Source organism: Crocuta crocuta, unplaced genomic scaffold (assembly GCF_008692635.1).
Source record: "Crocuta crocuta isolate KB4526 unplaced genomic scaffold, BGI_CrCroc_1.0 scaffold107, whole genome shotgun sequence".
In the NCBI taxonomy this organism is placed as follows: domain Eukaryota; kingdom Metazoa; phylum Chordata; class Mammalia; order Carnivora; family Hyaenidae; genus Crocuta; species Crocuta crocuta.
In genome coordinates this window covers 1,026,863-1,053,677 of record NW_027531877.1, presented here as the reverse complement: position 1 = coordinate 1,053,677, position 26,815 = coordinate 1,026,863, and the positions used below count along the sequence as shown (strand labels likewise).

General features: G+C 36.1%; 1 protein-coding gene across 9 annotated transcripts in view; it reads right to left on the bottom strand.

The window, feature by feature from the left end:
• Window positions 1–76: 76 nt before the first annotated feature.
• Window positions 77–26,815, bottom strand: part of TCERG1 (transcription elongation regulator 1) — a 60,170-nt gene continuing 33,431 nt past the window's right edge. For 4 of the 9 annotated variants that reach the window (XM_077773021.1, XM_077773023.1, XM_077773025.1 and 1 more), the window contains 11 exons: window positions 26,619–26,669; window positions 25,143–25,278; window positions 24,227–24,316; window positions 16,178–16,296; window positions 11,605–11,755; window positions 7,382–7,546; window positions 6,938–7,120; window positions 4,735–4,914; window positions 3,998–4,081; window positions 2,346–2,446; window positions 77–1,148 (listed from right to left, as the gene is read on the bottom strand). In XM_077773021.1, the coding sequence (XP_077629147.1) occupies window positions 947–1,148; window positions 2,346–2,446; window positions 3,998–4,081; window positions 4,735–4,914; window positions 6,938–7,120; window positions 7,382–7,546; window positions 11,605–11,755; window positions 16,178–16,296; window positions 24,227–24,316; window positions 25,143–25,278; window positions 26,619–26,669 (1,462 nt within the window). In that variant the 3' untranslated portion in view covers window positions 77–946. Of the gene's footprint in view, window positions 1,149–1,421; window positions 1,516–2,345; window positions 2,447–3,997; window positions 4,082–4,734; window positions 4,915–6,937; window positions 7,121–7,381; window positions 7,547–11,604; window positions 11,756–16,177; window positions 16,297–24,226; window positions 24,317–25,142; window positions 25,279–26,618; window positions 26,670–26,815 lie in introns of all 9 variants that reach the window. The other 5 variants (XM_077773022.1, XM_077773026.1, XM_077773027.1 and 2 more) reach the window with 2 other exon arrangements.

The window sequence follows — 26,815 nt, the reverse complement described above, 5'->3', positions numbered from 1 at the left end:
TGCTATTGCTTTTAAGAACAGGTTTAAAAGAAATTTCTATTATAAATTATGTAACAATAATCATATACAATCCACATATATAAAAAGGGTTGGTTTATTGTAGTTCAAATACATAAACTGAACATTCAAACATCTTAAAATTAAACTTTAGAAACAAAAGTTTAACATTCAAACTGGAGTATAGTTTACAGGGAACACCCAAGAAAGATAATTTGTTGTCTAATCCAGAATATTGATAAAGATTACTTAATGGTAAATACAACGTGTTTAACCATCAATCCTAGTCTGGCCAACATGTTAGTTATGACCATGGTTCCATACCTGAGAAGAAATTACTAAATAAGTCTTCTCTTCGGCTAAACAAGACTTGGCCTAGAATTCAGAGGGGGTAATCAAAGCACATTAAGTGAACAAACAAAACTAAAGTGTTCTTTAGAGACAAAGGTAAAAGTATGTCCATTATAATAATCTTAACCTCTGGAAGATAAGAATTCAATTTTCAGTGTTTTCTCTTTTACCCGCTTTAAAAAACAAAATCAAAATAAAACAAACCCCAACTTAGGTTCTCTTGGAGTCTGTGGTATTTGCATCTCTCAAGTTCAAACCACAAATGCTCTTACGTCTTGCATGTTTAACACTGCTAGAAAGAACGTCACCAAAAGTCACTGACTTCCACACCTCATAAAAGGATGATTTTTAGCTTCAAGATTTTAGGTTTACTAGAGACAGCCTATATTTGAGTATGTATGTCAGTCATGCCACACAAAGAAAAGCATAAATTATTTCCAAAGTGTTCTCTGTTCAGAAACTGTTCACGAATGCTTCTCCTTCTGTCCATCGGATGGTTCTGCAACAGTCTGACTAATGCACACACATGTAAAAACCTGGAAACTGGCTCATGCAAGCGTTGTTGGATTAAGATACCCCTGCGGAAGAGTACTGAGAACTATTTTGTTGATCGTCTCGTGGGCTCTGACGCTGTGGGAGGTGGGGGTGGGCCCCGGCGATCCAGGTCATCCACGTACGCCACAATCAGTTTCCGCCTCTCCTCTGGCACACAGTCTAGTACTAGGTACCGTTTGTCGTTCTGCAAAATTTTTTCTACATCTTTCAGGTGCTGATCAGACTCCTGGATTAGCTTTTTGGATCTGAAATAAGAAAAGAAGTCCAAGAATTACTGACTGCTGTCCATAGGTCTTTCAGAAATGCGCTGGAAATGTCCATCTAGTTCCTAATTGTGTTTCCATTTTTTTTTTTTTTTTTAAGAAAAATTTCACTGCAGTGGTCACCTTTGTAAGTCGCCTCAGCAAAGACTCCAAGGAGTGAAAGGGCCTCAGAAGCTGAATTACCCTCCCACCCCTACTGGCGGTCCCTCCAGATCAGGGCTGAGGGTGGGTGGGTAAATCTTGCCCGTGCTGTACCTGTTCTGTGGATGAACAGAGGACTTCAGTCTGCGGGGCTGCCAATCCCAGCATCTTTCACAAGCTTTCACTTTCACATCTTTCACTAAATTAACTATAAAAATGTAGAAAGAAGTCTTACTTCACATCTAATTTAAAAGCCCAAGCTGATGCAAAACATTAAGGATCCTGACCAAAAAATCCAATGACAAAATACCTAAAAACCACACCCTCAGCACTATCTATCCTCCCGTGCACATACCCTTCATTAATATGTTTCCAATTTTTCTCTTAAAGGAAGAAAAGCTGGAGCATGAAACAATTTCCTGTGCACTGGCTGCTAAGCATCGAGCATCATAAACTTGTTTTCCTGAGGGTATAACGGTTGGGAATGTGGAACAACTGGGCACATTACAGAGAAATCTTGTCTCAAAACTCTGATTTTTATCACTTAAAATTTTTATTTAAAAGTATCCAGCAAATTGCTATTGTCTGGGAATAAAAACTTTTGCTGAGCTATTTTTAAGTAAGATGATTTCGAACTTAAGAACTGTTCCACACCACTGAATAGTCCTCACAGGAGGCAGAGACAATGGACAGTGAAGGAATGTTTAAAAAAATCTCTTCACAGATACAACTCTTATAAAGTTGGGTGTACTCCTAAAAAAGCAGTGAAGTAAAAACAAAAGTGTGTTGAAAAAACTGGATGGGTGGGTAACACAAAATAAGAATTGACATCTGGGCCCTTTCTTTTAAAAAAAAAAAAAAAAAAAATAAAGTAAGGTAGACATGGGCTGTATTTGGCCTTTAATAAAAGTTGGCTTCTTCTTATTCCTAAAAATTAATAATGTCAACATGTGTGTGAATGCATAGAATGCTCTGGCCATTAGAGTAAGGACTAGTAAAGACAATGACTGTGGATATGAAACATTTCGTTGTACACACCTATATGTAATAAATTTGGTCTCTTTCAAAAGCGTCCTGAAGTCAGCTTTGGCTGTGATGTACTTGTCTCTGATGTATTCTTCAAACTCTCTTTGTTTTTTCTGCAAAAGGACAGTAAGATTAAAAAAACAAAAAGTCACAAATTCTACAATTACTATCAATTATTTATTAAGCAATTACTTTACTAAAATTTTTTTTTAATGTTTTTTTATTTATTTCTAGGAGAGAGAGAGACAGCGGGAGCAGGGGAGGGTCAGCGAGAGAGTCACAGACTCTGAAACAGGCTCCAGGCTCTGAGCTGGCAGTCAGCACAGAGCCCGACGCGGGGCTCGAACCCACGAACCGCGAGATCATGACCTGAGCGAAAGTCGGACGCTTAACCGACTAAGCCACCTGGGCGCCCCTTAAACCAGTAATTTTTAAGTCACATCATAAATAATTCCAAAGAAAAAGGCTAGAAAGTACATTTTTGTTCATGTAGCATTCATTAAACTGCAAAATGCGCCATGTACATTTTTAAGGCAAAAAGAAGCCAAGAACAAGGAACAATTCAATATATTAGCAGTAGCTAAAACTCAAGGGCTTGCTATGTGCTACGCTGCTTAGGGTTTTATCAGACATTGTTCTTTCATGTTCCTAACAACCTCAAGTGGTAGACACTCTTGAAAATAAAGAAATTAAGGGGTAAATGTGCATTTTCTGTAGACTGTATTTATATCTTCTAACACCAAGACAATAATGTGGTATAACTTCTGGAGAACCCCAACTAACATTCCTAACTTTACTATCTTATCCTGAACATTTAGCTTTTAGTAAGGGAACAGGAATGACAGGTATAATCTCTTTGGGCTAAAAAATAATAATAATTATTATAAAAAAGATCTTAGTTTTAATTCTGAACAATCATAAAAATTAGAAACTAAGACTAGATCTGTCAGCTATCAGTCCACTACTCTTTCCCAGCCATGTGTACTTTGTGGTCCACACATCTACAATCCAACTTAAGGTAAGAAGGGGAAGAATAGTAGATCTATGGGGTTGTACACTCTAGACCTGGAAAAACCAACAAGGAAAGGAGAATGATGGGGAGAGAACAAATGAAAGGCCAAGGGACAAAATAAGACTGCTGTCAGCTACCCCATCCTTGGCATCATTCACTATTTCAGAACCCAGGGGAGTTCCTTTCCCACACAGGAGTCAGAGCGTCCCAGAACAGGGCTCAGCTTCTACAAACTTCATACACCTGCGGTTCTTCGACTGCAGTCTCTGGAGCATGTAACAAGAGATCACATTATGGCATTCTGCTAACATGGCTCCGGTGCTCCGATAGCCTGGTCTCAATGGCCAGCTTGAAATGCAGTGAGACCTGACTATACAATAAATAAAAACTATAGCTTCAGTACAGTTCTAACATTCTAAAACAAATGTTTAACCCCAGGGATCAATTTTTAAAGTTTCTACTGTGCTGTCTTATTGATGTTTCGTGCAAGGTAAGAAATAGGAATTTAAAATTCAGATTTACTTCTCATACACTTAAAAGTTATTCACTTAAAACCATCAATTGGCAGTTTAATCAAAATACTAGTGGTGCTGATTAAGCACACATGTAATATTTATAAACTGACAGTAAATCTCAGACAAAATCCTCTTACCCTGTCACTGGAGGAGAACTTAATGCACCGAGGATCTTCCTTAATGATTTTTTTTACTTCTTTCCATGTGGATGTTAAGGTAATCTTTGAAAGGCAAAGGAAAAAAAAAAAAAAAAACCATTAAAAAAACCCATAAATACAACTCACTTTTATTGCAAAGGTCAAACGGCAGCACATACGGTACACAGTATGCCACACTGACCTGCAATCTCTTGTAATAATGCCCAAATGTAACTGGACTACTTAAGGACAGGAAGGAGCTTTAATACAATTTCTTTCTGTTGCTGGCCACAAGAGTTATATTCATGGTCCTATTTCAAGGTGGCCTAAGACAACCACCTGAAAACCCTGGATCTCCATAGGCAGCACCATAACTTCTGAAGAAACCACCACGAAAAGGAGATCAGGTATCAAGAGAAAATGGAACAACAGAGGGTACAAACCGCCAAAAAAAGGGGGCCATGGGACCAAACTGAAAATGGAGCAAAAGATGCAATCCATTCAATCTATCGTTAGGATGGATCAAAGATCACAAAGCACAGCAGGAAGTAATTTTTAAATAGTTAAGAATGTCCTTAACATTTTACTTAAAAAAGAGAAAAAAAACAAAACAGAGAAGGAAGTGTCATAAAACCCATGAATCCCAATAACAGATCTAAAGACCATGACACTACACTGTTTTTGGAATTATTCTTGAAGACTCATCTAGACTACAACAGGGAAAATAAGAGACTTACTGCAGAAGTTTCATCCAGAAGTTGCCTAAAGTGCTCCCTCTTCTTTTTGGTAAGTGCTTCAATGTGTTCATTAAAAAGCTTCTCTTTCTCCTCTCTTTCCAACAAGGATCCAGATTCCCAACGGTGATCTTTCCGGAGAGTCCTCCGAGTATCAGACCATGACACATCTGAAGAACGTACCTAAAAAGGTACCAAAATATTATATCACCAAAGACTTATTTTTTCACATTTCAAAAATAAAAGGCTTATTTAGTTAGTTTAGGAATGATACACTTAATAAGGGAAGCTTCTGGTGACTCCAGCTTAAACAGTCACTAAAAATCTGCTTCTTTAAACTAGAAATCACACCTCTCAGAGCTCACCTAGGCTATCAAGTATGGACTCAGAGGTGGAGAAGGATGAAGAGAATGACTTTAGTAGTGCTTAGGCACTCTATTTCACATCTTACCAACCTTCAGTGGGAGAAACAGGTAGAAACAGGAAATATCTTGCTACAGGACTAAAGAGGTGATGGGGGAAAAAAAACCCTCAACAAATCTTGAGCTCAAATTTGTACTAATCAACTACATACTGGAAGTGGCACTTCCAAGCATAAGCAAGAATTAACATGGTTAATAAGAGAAGACATGACAGATAGGCTGGTTCAACAACCAGCAGAAGGGTACGCTTCACTGCTGGTGATGGCAATACAAGTTACTGCTAGTTACACCACGGCCAGTGCTAAGAAATATGGGAGGCAGAAAAGACCGAAAGATAAGAAGGAAGAAAAATATAAAAACACTTCTTTAATCGATATTCATCAAACATCTAAAAACGTGTCAGCTAAGCACGGAGCTTGGTTTCAGAAAAACAAAATAAGACACTATCCCTTCCTTCAAAGGACTCAACTTTTTAAGAAATGGGGCAAGTAAGCAAGTAATGGCGATAGCACGTAAGAAGTACTGCAATGTGTATACTGACCACAGGGCAGCACAGGGAACAGTAAAAACAAATCTGCCTTAGATGGGTCAAGATCAGCCTCACAGAAGAGCTATTTCGGTGTGGCTCTTGAGAAGTGAGTTTTCAAGTGCACTAGGAAGTATTCTAGGTGGAGGGATTGAAAGGAGTAATGAAAGAATTCATTAAATCTAAGTATGGTTCATTAGAGGTAAGTGCAGAAAGGCTGGAGCTGAGGGGCAAGAGAGAAAACCAAAGAGGGTACGTAACATGAAGGCGGGGGAGTTAGAGAATGAAGTCATATATTATGCTAAGACGACTGAATTTTAAATGTTTGCAACCACTAAGAATAGAGAGAATCTTCTCTCTCTGAAAGCACCACGGAGAGTGACAAAATCAGATTTGAGTTTTATGATGATTTCCGTGACTGCAATAAAGAGAATGAATTTGGGGGAAAGTAAAGGCAGAGAGACATCAGTGAATGACTGAACTACCCAGGGAACAGAAAGCGGAAACAGAAAACACACGAGCAGAAGCAAGGGAAGAAACCAGAAAAACTGACAGCAGTAATAAACACCAACAAAAGAGCCCTTATGAAAGAGAGAAAAGAAACAGCAGGAGAGACGGTGACACAGAGAGAGGAGAAGACATATAGGACTGCAGAGTGGCCCTGGGGCACTCACTACACAGACAAGACCCTACACACCTCGGCAACCCTGGGGGATGCAGAAGCGTCAAGAAAATTCCAGGATATCTCCCGGGGTCAGTACACCTCCAGTCTAGATCTCATACCATCTACATGTGCAGTAATTCATCATCACAGTGATGACCCAAAATCACCAAGAAAAAGGTTTAATTCTGTTCAGTACACTCTGTTTATTACTATGGCATGTTAAGTGTGTAATAATTTAAGATGACTTCCATCAAGAATAAAAAGTTATCTTTGAGAATGAAAGATTAAACATTTTATATGCACAAAATCACTTCTGAAAATGTTAAATAACTATGGTTTCTTACTCTAATGGTGCTAATAACAAGCACTCCATTTTAAAACACTTTATAAAACAACTTACCAAATTATATCTCTCAGACTCAATTTAAAGAATATTAAAATTTTCACTAAGGTGACAATAAACTACTTGTAAAAAAAAATTTTTTTTTTTAAATTAAAAAAAAAATTTTCACTAAGGTGGCAATCTAAAAAATCTCTAATATCCAGTACTTAAGGGGTGGGGTGGAAGGGTGGGGCAGCAACAGGAATATATACCATGTCAGACAAAAGAGCCTTGAAATTCTGGATAGCTTCTTCTCGTTTGTGTTGCTCTCTCTCTCGATCTATTTCTTTTGTTTGTTCTGAACGAGCCTTTTGAACCTCTCTTTCTCGTTCTCGAAGGCTTGCCTCAATGCGGGCTTGCCTTTCAAGCTCCTTTTCTTTTTCTGAGTCCAAATTCTGTAAAGTAAAATTACATTATCAAAATATGTTTCCACAGAGTAACTGGTTTGCCAAATATAAAATTTCAAACCTGGGTTTTACCAAGAATATACCTAAACACTGCACCTTGTTTCCAAATCAACTACATGTACTAAAGATCCTTATATTAATTATACCAACAGGAAAAATTCCAAACCCCAAACAGCAGCAAATACCTTTATGATCCAATTAAGAATTTTATTATTCCCTATTTACAGTACAAATAAACCCAACAGTTACCTTGGCTATTTTTTCAATGTACTGTTTGAAAAGGTCTTCTCTCATTGAAGAACTATCCACGGCCTTGTAACGTGGATCACTTTCTACTTTGTCTTTTACTTTACTCCATCGGGACTGACTGTCCAAGTGATGATTAGATAACAGCTCAAAGAAATCTGATTTAATCTGTATTTCAAAACAAATAAGGGGATGGGGGGAAATCTGCTATGAGAAATTCCTCATATGCAAACGTTTACAACCAGAAAAAATTGTTCACTTACCTTAAAGATGAGAACAGTAACTTTTTAAGCGCATATATTTATAGTGGAATAAATTTTAGCCAAAAAGAGTATCAGAACACTCTTATTATAAATATAAAAACCAATATACATATAAACTCTCATTTAAAATCTACCAAATTCAAAATAAATCATTTTCTCCACTGAAATTATTCAAATACAGAAAAAATCTTTTTACGTTTACTTTTTCATTTCAGCACTGTTACGTTTTTATAAGAAATAAGAATTTATATTATTTTTAGATCAGATTCAGGGTTATGAACTGACAGTAAACTATACTTTAACATCAAGATAATAAGAATGACTTATTTTAAAAAGCAGATCAACATAATTTCTGTTTGTTACAATAGGGGAATTTAGAAATCGAGGAGCACAAGTAAAAAGTCTCATTCATTAGAAACTTGAAACTATACTGTCAAATGTCCAAAAACAAGTAAAAAGCAGAATACATTTTTGTATTTTAATTAAAAAACTCAATACTGCACCCTTATATATAAAACATAGAATTTCTATGGTCATAATTAATCATTACTTTAAAAACTATATTCAGATTTTTGGTACTTTCTAGCCATTAAACATGTATGCTTTACAACTCAAAGCATTAATGAATAAACATTCTGAGCCAATTAAGTACCAAATCAGTAAAATTACACGAAGGGTATTAAAAGATATTAATCCTTCAGTGGCAACATATACACTACTTAGAACTCCTCTCCCAAACTGTAATTCTTATTTTTTTAAATAGGGAAGAAAGAAAGAAAGAAAGAAAGAATTTATTGTTATGCAAGTCTGAGAAACCTGTTTTAAAATTCAGTATCATTTAAATTATCTTGTACTCCTACAGAGGTAGCCGGTCAATTCAATAAAGAACTCAGACCAGACAAGAACCTCTCTTCCCTGTAGGGATTAAACATGCTGGCTTCCCACCTGATCAAGGGAATGAGAAATCAGAAATGGAATCACATTCTTTCTGTCTATACCAACCCTCTCATTTCCCGAGAGAATTAAAAGAGACAGTAATGTCATTTCTGGAAAACATTTATAAGATTATAAGAAAAGAGTTTCCTCCTTATTAGAGAATTTTTTAAAAGCCAAGTGCTCATCAGCTGTGGATTTCTTTTACTACTGAACTTGGCTCTTCACTTTGTAGAAGTAAAAGGTACTCATAAATCCAGTATTTCCAGACAGTGAAAAAGAAACTATTTGAAATAGTGAAGCAACAAGTTTTCTGTTCATCTTGTCTACTTTGTATCTGACATGATGAACACCAAATTCCTAGATGCCCATGAAAACTAGAAAGCAAAATTTACAAAATTTATGTTAAATAAAACATGCAAACTCTATCAAACAGGAATCTCTCCAAGTCATAGGAGTTTATATTGACTTAGGACAACTTTCAAATTTAGACACAAAGCCTATAAAGGATTATCATACAGTTTTTAGAATTTGTGATGTATAAACATTGAGTTTTAAATAAAATTAAATTTTAATTTTCTCTCACTGTGGACATTACCATGACAGGCTATACATGGCTTACCGTAGCTGCTATTTGTATGACAAGACCTATTTAACAACCACATAAATGTCAAATAATGTAAGTTACCACTAGTAGCAATTCAAGACCCTACATTCACTATTTTTTTTCTCTCCCCAAATCAAAGTACCTTATCATATAGGCTGTTGGGTTTAACAAGGAAAAACAGTTTCCTTAGCCTAATCTACTGTAACAAAAATAATTAACTCATTCAGAAGTAAATTTAAGTGAGGGAAGAGAAAAATGAACTTCATGAGAGGACTCTCTTATGTGCAACTTCAAATGTGTTTTTCCAAAAGGTATCTTATTTGAACCACATTTTTATAAAAATTGGTTATAACTTATAATAAAAATTTAAAAACCTTGAAGGTAGCTATTTTGGCAAACAAAACAGTCTAGTGAAAGTAAGCAGAGTTTTAGGGGCATTTTTTATAAAATGGAAAATTACCAGTAAAAGCTGCAAACGATTTTACTCTTTAGTTTGAAAATGTCTACTGAAAAAGAGTGGGGGCTACTTCACCAAAGTCAATGTCCTTTATACGTGTTTGACTCAGCAAGTAATTACCTTTAAACTTTTATTAATCTGGTCATTAACTGCATTACCTCAATACTACAAAAAGTAATTAGAGAATCATGAGAATAAAGAAAGCAAACTCCAATATAGTAGCACCATGCTACCGGCACTAGTCTTACTATTCAATTAGATACAGTTAAAATGTGGTTTAAAGAAAACAACAACAGTAGAGACAATATACTTCATAGGAGTAATCATTCAAAGTCATGAAGAAAGTAATAAAACTTCATTAACCAGCTACTTCTCAGACTGTGAATATACTATATGTAAACCCTTCAGTTTCGTTTCCATGGCCTAGTTAGTAATTTTGCATTCCTTACATTGGCTGAGTCCGTTTCACTTCAGTAATTTCCTGCCTCTTTTAAAAAGGTACCAAGCCAAAACTATAACTTAGAGAATTATTTTACAATCAAAAGAAAATAAAGCTGAATATACTAGATTTATTCAGATGCAATATCTATTTAATTCATTTTAATTAAACACATTCTGGGCACAACTCTCATCACTTCATAAGGAAAAAGACTAAAAAAATGTAAAGTACCGGAACTGCGGGAGGCTAAAGTCACCACACAGAGATACCAATTCTTTCCTCACTAGGGAATCCCATAATACTTTGCGTATCAGTGATTGACAGCTGTCAGACTGAACTGATTGACAGGCCGCACAGCACAAAACTGTAAAGTCTATCCACTTGTTATAAAACAGAATACACAAAATAATTACAAAAAAGTGTTTAGAAAAAGAACATTAGTTACAAATGCAAAGAGAAAAACATTCAATTTGTATAAAAGCAATCACACAGTTAACTATTTATTTTACTTGGTATTCTTTAATCAAACAGGCTATTACTAAAAGTCAAAAGTAGCAAACAATAAATTAACACGATTCTATTTCAGCATACACAACGTTTACAAAGAACTGAATTCTGCACATTTCCTGAGAAGCATAATCATTTGCAAGAAAAAAAAAGTTAATAGTGAAATAATTCTGGAAGAATCTACATTGAAGCCCAATAAATTAGATAATCAGGAAATATCAGATATTTCTGACAAATGTTATTTCATCCAATAGTGTTGCTATTTACAGAGTAAGAGGCTTGAGCCCATTAAGAATGGTATTACTTCCCTAACAACATTCCTTATAGAATTTGTGATGTTCTAACTCTGGAATAAGAGCCCATTTTGAATGTCAAAAATGATTAGGCTTCAGAGGTTCTTCTCCCCCACTCACAAAGTGCACAGGCATACTGAGGAGACTGTGGCTGTGGGTGCTGAGGGCTCACATACCGCCTGTGCCATCCCCACCTGTCTGCCTCTCTGGTGCTGGGCTCCTCTCCACTCCTGACACCACTATCAACTGACATTTGGAATTCATTAATCTTTAATAGCTGACCTTTATTTCTGATAAGCAATAATTTATATGTAAGATATGTTTACTAAAAGATTAGAAAGTCACTAAAATGCTATCTTTTAGAAAGCAAAAAAGATTTAAAAAAAAAAACAACCTTTTAAAAATTTAAAGGTTACCGCTTATTAAGAATCCTGAATCTCAGCAGGCACCAGCGAGTACACAGATCTAAGAGTCAGTTCTAGGTGCACTGGGCAAACTCAGTATTAGTAAAATTTGAAGCAAATCTACGTACTTTAGTAAAGTTATTAAAATAAGCATTATGGGAAGTACAGGGACAGAATACACACATACAAACAAATCTAAAAGTGAACTTACAAAGCTAAAAAGTAACTGTGGGTCCTGTGATCTATGCCCATGAATGAGATTAGAAACACGGCCCCAGCTTAGTTCCTTCCCATTCACACTCCTGTCAGTCACCTCCTCTTACCTTCTCACCTCTGGTCTTCGAATCTTCTTTCTCTTTCTTTCTTGCAGCTGCCACAAATTCATTAAACAAGGCTTCTCGATCTTTCATCTTTTCAATTGCTTTGAATCTTGAATCTTTAGCATGCTTGGCTGCAAATTCACTAAAAGTAGCTCTGTAACAAAACGGCAAGTGTGCTAACTTTGGTAGAGCTATTTCTGCTTGTAGAAAGGTATAGCAGATGACACCATTTTCCAGCAAGAATATGTGCCAAAGACTCTCTGAGTCCCATTATCTGCCTAAAGAGTGAACAATGAGCTACAGAAAGGAGTAAAAAGGGGCTAAAGGGTGAAAATGTAGTTAGTGATTTGTACGCTATGAGCATGATACTAGGGAACAACACATCAGAAAGCGAAAAAACTTATGTGCTTCAAGACACTTCAGAGCTCATCTATTTCCACACTAAGAGGCTGAGTCTTGCTTCTCGCCATGGTGGAATACCTATTGAATTAGATCTCCCCCTTCTAGACACAACTGTGAGAGAGGACAAAATATATGAGGCAAATTATTTCAAAATAGTGGACAAAAGGTAGAGTAGGAAGATTGAGGAAAGGCCCACTGCCCTAGGCTGCAGAACAATTTCCCAAGGTGCAGAGAGCTGAGTCCAAGCAGAGTACGGTGATCCCAATAGCCACAAGTATAAAGATCAGTGTCTGGGTGTTAAAATGGCAGAGGAAGAAGCTCTAGAGAGAGAGAACCCTGTAAATATACCACAAGGCGATTCCCCATGAACAGATGGCCAAGGTTGAAGGGTACGAGAGCAGGGAAAGACCACGCCCCTGCCAAAGTGCTACCTGGTTGAGCAAAAAACAAATGTTAGAAACTGAGTGGTGCAGACAAAAAACAGCATTAGGACACTAAAGTCCACAAAAGCTGCACAAGGGAGACAAAGATGGACTGTTGAGAAACTTCCACCTTCTGAGATCCACACTAACAAAGCCTTAAATAAAAGCTAAATTAAGGTAATCAGGCTGTAACTGAACTGCCTGCGAAAACAAAGATCCACTCTTCAGAGTAAGGGAACAGATTTCAGAGTCTCTATAATCCACTATTTCCAATATTCAATCAGAAAACACTAAACATACAAAGAATGTATAAGCCAAATCAAAAAAAACTTTTCATGCAATAGAAACTGAACCCCACATGCCCAGGTGCTGTTCTGGCAAGGACAAATTCTTTAAAAATATTATAATTATACTGAAAGAGTTTAAGAAAAATAGATGCAAAGAACTAAAAACATGGCCTTAAGGAACGAATAAAAGGGGAGTTTCAATAAACACACAGAAAATAGGAAAAAAGAACCTAAAACTAACTGAAAGGAAAAATTCATTGGATGGGCTTAACAAAAGAAGAGACCTATAATAAACAGCCAGTGACTCCAAATGAGAGCAGTAACAGTAAAGCAAAAGAATACACACACACACACACACACACAATTAGGGGAGACGGGGAATTGTCATGGGGACATGTCAGATAATTAGAATTCCGAAAGAGAAAAGAGAGAATCAGAAAAGAAAGAAAAAATGCTGATCAAAAATTTTCTAAATGTTTCTAAAACATCAATGCATAGATCCAAAAAGCAAAGCAAACTGCCAAAAAGTCTAAAGAAAAAGATGAGGCCTATGGGGGATAAGGCTCAGCGTAAAAAAATTTTCTTCACAAATAAAAGGCATTTACAAAGCTTTCATACATTTGGATGTATTTCAATATTTGAAACTTTACCTTACATAATAATTTGTTCGTGTAATAAATACTCCCATATTTAACAAGTTTGTAGAAGGGAAAGACATATCTTACCTTGTCCCTTTAAAACCTATTTAACTATTTCAACACAAATATAAAACACATCTTCTTATGTGTTAAAACAAACATTACACTACAACTTTCATTATAAAGAAAAAACTGGTTAACTTCAGAATTTAGAATTTAAAACATCAAATGAAGATTTGGAGTACCATTCACAGCTAACATTGCTATTTTAAAGCTTTGTTAACGAAACCCAGATTCTAACAGTCTTTTACATATAACTGTTATTACTCACAATACGAATTTCATTAATTCAACATTTTTAACAACAGGCTATATTGCAAACCTAGTTTGAATAATGGATATGTAACCTTAATAGAAGTTTAAATAAAAATGTGTATCCCCAAAATGGATCACGTACATCTAAGTCCACTAAATCTGTTTTGTTTTCATGATAAATTAAGCACCGTGCATTATAATTTTGAGAGAATTACTACTAGGATTAAAGAATATACCTGTTTTTAAAATGTAAAATTTGGGCCCCTGGGTGGCTCAGTCAGTTAAGCATCCAACTTCAGCTCAGATCTGTGCTCTGACACTCCTGTGCTCTGTCTCTCTCTCTCTCAAAAATAAACATTAAAGGGGCACCTGGGCAGTTCAGGTGGTTAAGCATCTGGGTTTAGCTCAGATCATGATCTCGCCATTGAAGAGTTCAAGCCCCTCATCAGGCTCTGTGATGACAGCTCAGAACCTGGAGCCTGATTCAGATTCTATGTCTCCCTCTCTTTCTGCCCCTCCCTGCTTGCACTCTGCCCCTCTTTCAAAAATAAACAAACACTAAAAAATAGTTTTTTAAATAAAATAAACATTAACAAATTAAAAATGAAAAATAAAATGTAAAATCAATTTCTAAAAGTGATAATTTATTTTACATGTATTTATATAATTTGTAGTAAAATAATTATTTTTCTCTAGAAAAGACTAAAATGAAGTTTTACTATTAGATTCTGATTTTTATATAACTTACTTCTTCACTCCAAAAAGGGCTGCTTGGTAACAGACATGTTACCCTTTTTCTTACCCTGAGCTGAGGGTGGTTAAAAGTGGTAGGAGATTGGGAAGTGACCAGGAACTGACTCTAGGAGATATGCTTTGAAATTTCATTCCATCCAAAAAGTAAGATATTGAAACAGGCACTAGATTCTCCCCATTTTTTCCCCTTGGAATAAACGTCAATGCTTTTGATCTACAAACTCTAGTTGTGATATAGTCTCTTCACATTTCAAAGAGAATTTAAGGTAATGGACATATTTTCTCAATTTTAAGTTTCTCCTCATTTCCTGCTACTTTCTAAATTTGGTCCTAATCCCTATGGCCGCATTAAATGTTATCAATACAGCAATACTGCATAATGTCCTAAGTGCTAAGACTTCTAGTTATGTGTCTCATGGCTTTATTTTCCGAAGTAACCTGCAAGGTACAGCTTGCTCCAACAATTCTATCAGCCCCAAATTTGAGAGCACCCATCTGTAGGGCAGCGGCAGAGAACAAGACTTAATTTGTCAAATCCACAAAATGGAAATCTCTTCGGGGTCTCAGTTATTGTCAGATCAATCCATAATGGTTTTAATAAATAAAAGTATTTTGCTGAATCATTTGAAAATAAGCTGTAGACACCAGGAGACTTCATCTATAACTATTTCAGCATGCATCTCCTCAGAGTAAATTCTTTTTCCTCTATAACCACACCACCCAAGTAATTTGTGAATTCTCTACTACCATGTAATACCAATCCACCATGCTCACATTTCCTCAGCCTACTCCCTAAATGCATTTTATAACTCAGTCATAAGTGCTGACCCATGAACTCACTCTTTTGATTAACCAAAAAGGCCCAAGACCCCTTGGAGAGTCTTTAACAGTATTCTCTCCTGACAAATACTACATACTTCAGAGCCCCAAATACTCTATTAACTTTATTATCGGAGATGTATATTAATGCCCTAGGTTTCTCTTCATGTTTCAAATATAAAATTTTAATCTTAAATATGCTTTCTCAAACAATATTCTCTCCCCTATTTTCAATGACAAAAGTTAACTATTTCAACAAGATAACCTTTACTATAAAGTGGCATTTATACCAGACACTCCATAATTCTACCCTACAGTTTGAGAAATTATCCATGTTATGAGGTGTTCACAGCAACCAAGTAACACCGCTGCCATAACTAAACCATAAATAGGAAACTAATTCTCTCTTGCCTAGACTACTCTGTATCAACAATGGAATCTAGGTGAAATTCCACATTCACTTGAGCAAGGTATGAAACAAGCACATAAGTCATACTGGCTGTTTTAGAAGACTGAATGAGATAATGAGACAACGTGTATATACATACATGTGCTTTAAGTGCATGTATGTATGTAGAAGTTTGTACATACAACTTTAAACGCACATAAGATATCCACTAAATGACGCTAAATATTATTGTTGTTATGCTAGTCATGTAAGTTTTAAATGTCTCCTCTTCTTCAGCCCACTACACACTCATTAGGCATTAACAATCGACTGACAATGTCAGACAGAATCATAATCTAGACATTTTTGCCTCCCAGAGAGCACAAGAGGTTCCTCTAAAGGAAATATATTAGGAATAAAGAGTAGAAATGTAGCAACCAACGATCAAATAAACTTTTCACATCTAATTATCCCAAAGGTACCTATTCTCTTAGCTGATCTTAGGAGAAAGCACACACATATTTTGAAATGTTATAGTAATGAACCATATACCTTGGATTAAATTTTGCTTCTTCCATCATTTTTTTGAAATCTTCCTTGGCTTGCATTATTTTGTTTTTCTTTTCCCTGCGTTCTTCCTCTGCCCTTGTCTTTACATATTGATCAAATACCTATCACAAAAATAAACCAATTGGGCAAGTTAGTCTTCCACAGGAATAATTTAATTACAAAACTATGGAATCTATAAGAAAACACTAAGTCAATGTCTTTGTCCAAACTATAATTTAAAAAAATGCATTAATTAAAGATATCTCAATTGTATGCAGATTATCTGTAGAGTCTCACTTTACACCTTCAGTTGACAGTGTTACACAAGCACACAAGCCTCTGCTGAGACTTCCGGAACAAAGGTAAAGACCTCTTTAATTTTCATTTTCCCTGATTACAAACTGAATACACGTTTATTAAAAAAGCTTCAGGGAATATGAAATGTATAAATTACAGTCCTTCCAAATCTTTTCGAGGAAAAATAAAACCATTAAGAGTATGGAACAGATAGTTTAAACTTAACTTCTTTACTTCTTTTTAAGACATAATTATTTCCACCAAAATGTAATGCGTTACATTTATCCTGTAATACTTTCCCCCACCTAATAATGTATAGACAAGATAATACACTGAACACACACGTCTATTCTTCAAACGCCAATAACACGACAAGAGAGGATTTCCTTTTTTAAGTCACAAACCAATAAGAACAGGCAAATGGGAAAAAGAAAGAGCAACTCATGGACAAGTAGTAAAGGACGGGTAAACATGAGAGAGCTGACCCGAATTTAGCAGTCAAGAAAAGAAAGAAACCAATTCTCTTTTTATTAGAGAATCCTCAAACAGTTCCAGAATTTACAGCACCAGATATGCATGGAAGTGAGTGCCAAGTACAGCTACAATAAGGCTGTTTTAAGAATGAGTCAATCAAAAGATCTTTCTTGCCAACGCCATGTACCTGAGGGCACGGCCACTTCGGAGCCTCAGTAAAAGGCAAGTGATTACTCTCTAGAATGGGGGTCAGCAATTCACAATCTGCTGGCCAAATGTGGCTGGCTGCCTGTTTTTGTACAGCCCAGGATGAGTTTTAACATTTTTAAATGGTTAGGGAAAAAACACTAGAGAATTGACTAACATTTTGTGACACGGGGCAATTAAATGAAATCCAAATTTTAGTGTCCACAAGTAAAACTTTAATGGAACAGTCAGGATCATTCCTTCACATCTACCTACCTGTGGGTGCTCCTTCATTATAGTAGTGAAATTACACTCCTCACAGAGACCAAATGACCCCCAAAGCTAAAATATTTATTATTTGACCCTTTATTTTAAAATTTTGCTGATCCTTGCTCGAAAAGGTAAAGCAGTATCTCTCAAAGAACACAAATTAGAAAGGAGGCATAACAGCCAGAGAAAACAGCAAATTAAGCAAACAACTACATACCAAATATTAAAAGACATTTCTCCCAGAACGAAAGCAGTAAGGACTACATCCTCTTGTCTGGAGACTAAAGGTTCTTTTCCAGAATGTGACCAGCCTAAAAATTACCTGCACCAGGAGATCGTCAACAACAGCTATTTATCACCCTACAGCAGGGTTTTTCAATCTCAGCACTCAGGACACTCGGACCAGATAATGTTGGGCGGCACCCAACACAGCACAACCTCAGTGACAACTTAAACTGTCCCCTGGAGCAAAACTGCCCCTGAGAACCCATGCTTTACAGTAAAGCCAAGTTATGGGAGCTCACTCAGGTACTTGAAGTGCCCAAAGAGCATTCCAGGGCTTCATTCCTAATCATGGGTAGTCAGGGTCTACAAAGACATCTAGGGAAAACTCTCCAACATGAAAAAAAAGAAATCAAAATAGAAAAAACCTTCGTTGACACAGAGACTATGCAGGAAAATTAAAATTAAATGGAATGGGTCAAAACGGAGTAAACCAAGAAAGAAGTCTTTTTTTTAAATGTTTTTTATTTATTTCTGAGAGAGAGAGAGAGAGACAGCAAGAGCGTGAGCAGGGGAGGGTCAGAGAGAGAGGGAGATACAGAATAGGAAGCAGACTCCAGGCTCTAAGCTAACTGTCAGCACAGAGCTCGAGGTGGGGCTCGAATTCATGAACTGTGAGATCATGACCTGAGCCAAAGTCGGACACTTAATCGACTGAGCCACCCAGGCACCCCAAGAAGTCTTATGACGAAGAAACAAGTGAACCCTCCTCCCCCCAAAATAAGAGAGCTGAGGGAAATTCCAGGATGATGGTAAAGACTGGTCACCCTCAAAAATAATACCTGTATATCAAGTATAGAGAGTAACCAGTCCAGAATGAAGCAAGGCACAAGGCTCTGGAAGAAATGTCTTCAGAAAGATAAAACTGGGGCATCACTCTATGATTTTTCCTAGCATATTTTACAGGACTATTTGTCTCTTTAAATGTGTGCATGTACATCTTTAGAAAAAGTCAAACAAAAAAATGTTTTCTTTAAAAAACTAAAGACTTCGTTCCAGGTCAGGCCATGTCTATCTACTAGTCTGTCATAGTTGTATGGCGATACGTACAACTATCTTACCCTCTCCTGCCAGGCATGGAAGCCACTTTAAGCACCGTCCAAATACAGCACTGTAATAAATCTTGCAAGTGGGTGCACACTGACGGAAGTGGGAAAGGGGGTTCTCCCCAACCCCTCGCTCCCTTTTGGGTATATACTTTATTTGTAAGAGTAGTGAATTAGAAATAAAACCCAAATGAATTTATATTAACTTTCTTCTCAGAGGCTGGGAAAACTTCACACCCCTTCCTCTGGGACATCCACACCGAGGTTTTGAGGTTTGAGAGTACCTGCTCAAAGAAAATGAGTTCTCATATGCTTCCCAGTTTCTCCTAATTATTTGTGCCATGCTTCCCAATACATGTGGGCCTTTTAGGTTCCCTATTTAAAGTGGTTATTTCCTTAAAACATCGACTTGTAAGCAAAATTTTACAATGCCATAAAAGTTAGTTAAGTTTTTAAAAACAATTCCTAGTTAACTTCTATAGACATAATAAAAAACATCCATATTAAAGTGCTACACTGTCTAAGCCAAGGCAGCTTCTAGGGTACAAGTTACATTCCATTTCTTGTCTTAAATCACCTCATTGAGGTATAATTGATATACAAAAAGTTGTTCATATTTAATGTATACAATTTGGTGAGTATGGAGACGAATATACATCTGGGAAACCAGCACCACAGTTTCTAATATTAACATATCCACCTCCAAAAGGTTCCTCCAGCCCTTCTAATTTGTTCTTATTAAGTGATATTAAAACGCTTAACATAAGATCTATCATCCTAGCAAAATTTTCAGCTTACAGTACAGTACTGCTAGCTATAGGCATTATGCAGTACAGACCTCTAGGACTTAGCCATCCTTCATAACAGTTCTCACTTCTTAATCTACATAATTACACAGTCTGCTCACTTTGTGAAATTTATGATATTCAGATTTTAATCTATGTATATTTTTCTTCAATATAGAAGCTTGTGAAAAATATGGGTGTGATATTGTATTTAAGAAAATACATATATTTGCCATCTGCAACAACATGGATGGATCTAGAAGAGTATTATAAATACAAAATAAATCAGAAAAAGACAAATATAGGATTTCACTCATAAGTGGAATTTAAGAAACACAATAAATGGCAAAAGAAAAAGAGACAGGCAAACCAAGAAACAGACTCTTAAGCACAAAGAACATACTAATGGCTACCAGATGGGAGATGGGTGGGGGTGAGATAGGTGATAGGGATCAAGGAGTGCACTTGTGATCAGCACCGGGTACTTCATGTACTGAAGTGTTGAATCACTATACTATATACCTGGAACTACTATTACACTGTATGTTAACTGGAATTTATTAAAAAAAAAAAAAGAAGAAAAGGGGGGGCCTGGGTGGCTCATTAGGTTAAGTGTCCGACTTCAGCTCAGGTCAAGGCCCGTACCAGACTTTGTGCTGACAGCTAGCTCAGAGCCTGGAGCCTGCTTCAGATTCTGGGTCTCCCTCTCTCTCTCTGCCCTTCCCTTGCTTGCACTGTGTCTCTCTTAAAGATAAATAAATGTTAAAAAAAATATTTAAAGAAAAAAAGGAAAAAGAAAAAATATATATATATATGGTCTCTGTCCTGGCTCCTGGCAAGAGCTCCTAAAACCTTTTAATTTCATATATGATTAGAGAGACGGGGGCCTCTACTGTTGGACCTGGCTTTTATCCTGTCACTGAATTAGATAAAGGCGAAGTGAAAAGAGCAAGTCTATGTTATTTGTAACAAGCCCCTTTCAACTACGTGTAAGTTAGTGTTAGTGAGGTGGTTTGTGAAAAGTCTCTCTAGATAACCACAGGATGGCAGGTAGCTGCCAGTGGAACCAACCATGTGATCAGAGCACTGGGACTTCAATGGCTGGTGGCTGAGTCCAATCCCCAACGGCAAATGATTTAATCATTCATGCCTATGTAATCTGTCTCCACGAAAATTATAGCCAAAAGGTTCAGAGAACTAGCTTGGTGAACCCATCCATGAGAATGACACACTCCAACTTCATAGGGGCAGAAGTTCAGGGACTCAGGACACTTCTAGACCTCACACCATGTACCTCATCTTTTGCTGTTCAAATTTATCCTTTATCATATCCTTCATTATATTATAACCCAATAAACATAAGTGCTTTCCAGAGTTCTGTGAGCCATTATAGCAAATTACTAAACCTGAGGAGGGGAACATGGAAATCCCTGAGTTAAGTGTGCAGAACATACTACTTGTGACAGCCATTTGAAGAGAGGGAAGGTCTTGTGAGTCTAAGCCTTTAATATATGGGATCTGATTCTAACTCTGCATAGAGTTTAAGAATTCAATTTAATGGTAGTTCACCCAGCTGGTATCACAGAGCTGATTGATACAGAAAAATACCTACACATTTGAAGTCGAAGTATTCAATGTATAGAGGAACAGAGATTTTCAAGAGGTCTCTATTACTTCATTCTCATTTCAATTTAATTCAATTTATAATTCGACACTGATCAGTAAAGAGCGGCCAAGATGGTCAGTTGACAATGAGTAACTACATTGGTAACGTATTAGTATTTGTAATATGTCGGCCTTAAAAAGCTCTCATTAACACATACTACATTAAAAGGCTTATTTCTGAAATAAGCTAACTTTTCTTTTAAGGAAGCTCCATGCCCACCACAGAGCCCAAACCAGGGATTGAACTCACAACTATGAGATGAAAAGCCGGACGCTTAACCGATGGAGCCACTGGTGCCAATTTATTTTAAAGTGTTAGCATAACTAGTCTCTACATGAGAGCCTAATATTCTGCATGGAAATGATCTGGTTCTGTTGAAAAATGTCATTCAGTTTAAAACTTTGTCAAAATGGGCACCTGGGTGGCTCTGTCAGTTAAGCATCTGACTTCAACTCAGGTCATGATCTCACAGTTCATGAATTCAAGCCCCATATAGGGCTCTCTGCTGTCAGCACAGAGCCCACTTCAGATCTTCCATCCTCTCCTCTCTCTGCCCCTCTCCCACTCTCTCTCTCAAAAAAAACATTAAAAAAAACCTGTCAAAACAAAAAAAACAAAAACAAAAATATTCCTGATTCCTCAAATGATCTTTTATCAAAAACAAGATTAAATAAAGAAAATCTTAAGATTTATGGTTACAATTACATAAGGTACTTCTTCTAGAATGGTGTAAAACATACATAAATCTACAGATAACTAGAAAAGTGAAAGAGATGCACTTTCAGACTGACACATTTTCAATAAAACTGTTAATTTTTTTAAATCAAAATACAAATTTCAGAAATGAAATTACAAAGTGCAAATACATAACCTAGATACACTTAACTGGTTTCTCCTTGATTTTATACTCTCATGTAAATGATAAAAATCAGTATTGAAAAAGTATACATTAATTCCAAATGCTTACTTCTCCTATCATTTCTTACAATCCAGTTTCAAAAATTTTACTCAAAAAGGATGAGAACCTTTAAGTACAGTCTTTATTTAAATGGAATCATGCTTGATATTTTCTCTGTTTTTAAGAATTACTCTTACTAAGAGGCAACACCAACAGCTTACAAAATGCCTGTAAAACTGGGAAAGAATTTTAGCTCTCGATATGCACTTGTAATTTAAGTCCGAAAGTGTAACACTCAGCAGCATGAAGAGTTACATACCAAAAGTTTTAAAGTACTCCTTCAGGGATATTTAGGTTAAGCATTGTTCCAGGCATTACACATAGAGCAATGAACAAAACAAAGTTCCAACCCTCAGAATTTATAGTTTGCAGTAGGAGGAGATAGAAGATAATTTTAGATAATTAGAACTATGAGTACTATAAAGGAAAGAAGGCAAAGAGATACACGGATCAGAAGGCACTTGGACAAGCACTTGAATAGAAGGATGGGGCAGATGCAAACACATGAGAAGAACACTCCAGACAGAGGGAAGACCAAGTATCAGAATGTACCCTGCTTGTTCAACGCATAACAAGGGAAGTGTGGCCAGAATGAATGAATCAAAGACAAGACCCTTCGAGAACTATGCAGTACAATCTTACAAGCAATGATAAAGAATTTCAATTTTAACCTAAATGAAATGGGAAGCATTGTACATTTTTTAAGCAAGGGAACAGTAACAGTGCCTTTATTTGCCACTTAAAATGAGGCCGGCTGCTATGTGGAAAAAGAACTTGACTATAAAAAGCAAGAACGGAAGGAAGAAAGAGGTCAGTCAGGGGCTTCACAGATGCTGAGAAATGGTCACAGTTCCTTGATGTACAGTGTTAGTGGGGGAAATGGTGAATAAGTTGTATTTACAAGCTTCTGGAGGTTGATTTTGCTGACAGACTTGAAATGCAGAGAGGAGAAGTAAAGAATCAAGGATGATTTATACTTTTTGATAGGGACATCAACTGAGGTAAGAATAAGACCATTACATGCAGTTTAAAACACACACACACACACACACACACACACACACAACCCCACTGTGTTTGAAATGCAGATGCAAATATCTTTGGAAAATCATGCTTTTCTATTACGTATACTAAACTACATGTTTGGTACACTGTAAATTTCCTCTCTTCATAAAGTTTGTGATGAGACTATGTGTATAATGACACTAACAGTGTAGAAAATTATGCCAACTATTATATTACAAATATCAAGAACAGGCTACCCAGTGAAATCTCGTAGTTCAACATACTCACCACTCTATAGAGCTCAGTGTTAGGGTGGTCCAGGTAATTCAGAAACTAAGTAAGTTGAAAGTATGCAAGGCTTTAGAGGACGAAGCGATCACTGTGAGATGATATGTATCGCTGAATCATCACAGGAATAAATGGCAACTCAATAACATGGCAAGTCTAATGCGTGTTAACTCTAAATCAGCAGAGGCCCTGAAGTGTCCATCAATTCCTTAACATTATGATGAAAAGATATTTTAATAGATGCTGCTCAGATGGTAGGCTTGTGTGCTTGAAACATGAACAGGTCTCTGACTGTTGTCTATCTTCCACACACACTTATATATAAGTATAATATACACACATATCATATATATACACACTGGCACTGACAGTCAGGAAGGCTATAGGACCAAGGTCCTATATCATGGTCCTATCAGTCGGGTAGGATTTTAGGTGTTTCTTTTGTCTTTCTATTTTGCTATTTTTCTAAATTTGCAACATTTGCCCAGTAAAAAGTAAATCGATAAATGCATTTAAAATGAATTTTGAAAACTCTTTGATACAACCTCAGCACCTATGAGAAACAAGGACAAAATACTCATGAAGCAATACTCATGTCCTTATATAACGGAAAAAATATCCAAGTATTTCTGAGGCAGAAATACACAGAGAGAGAGTAAATGTGTTCTAAGATATGAGACTATGTGTTTTGAATACAGTGTAAGGGGGTGAAAAAAGGATGGCATTTTACTCCTTACGATTTTAAATTATGCTGCTAAGGGATATACATTTCTTATAATGTTATTTTCCCTTTACCTGTTTTCTCTCTTTAGGATTGAGAAGTAAGTACCGAGGATCAAAAACTATCTTGTGCAACTCCTTCTCCCACGTTGAAAAAGCAGACACCTTTAAAATAAAAATGTATTGCCTCATAATTAAGTTGGCTTTAAAAACATAAAGGTCATATAATTTTCCTTGAAATCTACAGGACATCTGCTTAAAAAGGAGACATAATAAAAACCATACTGAAGTTTCCATCACTAATAAATGACAAGCAGTGGGAGGCTAGCAACAGCAAATTTCCACACTAATTGGCTCTGAACATTTCTGTATTATATAGAAATAACACATACCTAATTACTCATTAAAATAACCACTACTGTGTGACATTTTAAAAATCAGCACATCAGAAAAAGCCTTGAAGATTTGCATTTTGATTTCCCATGCTTGCTCCAATCTTGTGAACAAAGCTGTGATTTTAAACTGAACATTTAAACTTATTCAAATGATTCTGTAACTATAACCAAAAGGTCGAAACCCCTCTCAATTAAGCTTTATTAATAATATCACAAAATGCCAGTTCTCCTTTAACCAAAAGCCATCCTGAAAGTACTGAAAGAAAATCACATATACCTTACCTATCCCATGTCGTCCGCCACTCTGTAATGTTAATACTCTGTTAATACTCATCTCATAGATTACTCACCAAAATTTAACGACCCGACAAACATTAAATGTTATTTGTATTTAAAAGGACAGTAAAAAGGTATTTAGTCAAACATGATACGATGAGCCAAGAAAAAGGCTGCTTGAGAGAGTACAGTAATTTGATAGGCTTCCCTTACCTCCCCCCCCAAACATGAGCACTAACCTTAGATTTGACCTTTTAGCAAGACACATTTATATTACTTATACAAAACAGAAATATCTCCCCCAAAGATTGTTTTCTGACCCCTCTCTCTAGCAGCATGTCCTTGAACTGCTTCATTCGGGCCTCCAGAGGGACAATGGCCCTTTCTCGGGCAGCTTTAATTTCAGCTTCCATGGCAGCTTCTTTCTCTGAATCAAGGTCTTTATTATCGTCTCTCCTATAAAAAATAAAATGTAAGGGCATCAACTGACACAATATTAATAAGGAATCTTGCTAAAATCTTTAAATCAATGGAATATTCAAGACTCACTACTGAGCAGCATATTTTTGGCAAAATAAATTATACTGAGGGTTTCAAATGAAGTCTAAGGGATAAACAACGTTCATTATAATAATGATAAAGATATAATGAGCTTCCTAATGATGTTACAGTGGTTATATCGTGCTGTCTCTCCTTCTGATACACAAAATGAACTACCTTACTTTCAAAAACAAACAAAAAAACCTAGCAATGCGGTAAAACTATGTTAGAAACAAACAGCACAAAACATAATTTTTAGTTCTTGAAATGATTTAGGAAAAACAGTATTTTCCAGAATGTTTTACATTATAGATGCATAAAATATTTTTTTAATCTAATAAAAATTGGTATAAGTCTTAGTAATCTCAAATATTTATTTTGAAAATAAAATGCAAATATCTGCAAACTTGGCCAAGTGGATATGTGAGATATATACCTTACCTACCTGACATCTTTTTTACTCACTTTCTGGGTGGTAAGTTGAGATTTAAGTTGAAGGACAGGTCCCAGAGAGCAACATAGGCCCAGGAGTAGTTAGATGGAATTAGAACTGTTCATCAATGACTAAACTACTTCTTTTTCCTCCAAAAATGCACCTCAGGGCTAAGGACCACCCTGTTGCTGTATCGCACTCAAGTGAGATGGTAAACATGAAATCGAGTCACCTCTCAAACATCTGCACTATGAAGAAGGCCCGTTCATATGAATAATCCAAAGAGTAAGTAATTCAATAATATTCGGGTGTGTCTGAGCAGATCTTCCTTCTTAAATATGATCTGCTAAGTATAAAAATAAAATTGGTTCATATTCCCTACACAAACTTAAGGGAATTGGGAAAAACAGAACATCACAAATTTCAAAAGCATGCTATACAGAAGTGAAGGTAGCCCAAATGATTTAAAATGGCTAACCCAAAAATATGGTTAAGTGAGAGGTAATTAGCAATTTAGGGAATGACTCAAAATAGAAGACATAGTCCGTGACCTGCAGGAACTTAGCGAGATAGTCTGTGACCTAAGATATGCACAAAACAAACAGGTAAAAGTAATTTGCCAAACAATATACCCTCTTATAATAATTTAAGAACTATTTATATAAAGAATTAAAAGACATCCAAGAAATATAACTAATGAAAACAAATAACCTTTATAGAATTACACTAAATGAAAATGTCACAATACAAACTATCACTATCTATCTCAATAAAGGAAATAAAGAAAAACTAAGCCAGGAAAAATAGGCTTTTAACTTTGTACCTAAATAGAGAAGCTCGGGCAATCCACATAAAGGACTTCTTTGACATTCTCCTGATAAAAGCAGTTAAAAACCTTACAGAGTTGTCTATAAGAACAAACAATTAAAAACAACCTAAAAGTTTAACATTGTAGGAACATCCAAAATTATGGTTACATTAACAGAATGAATACAGTCATTTATAATAATTAAGAAAACA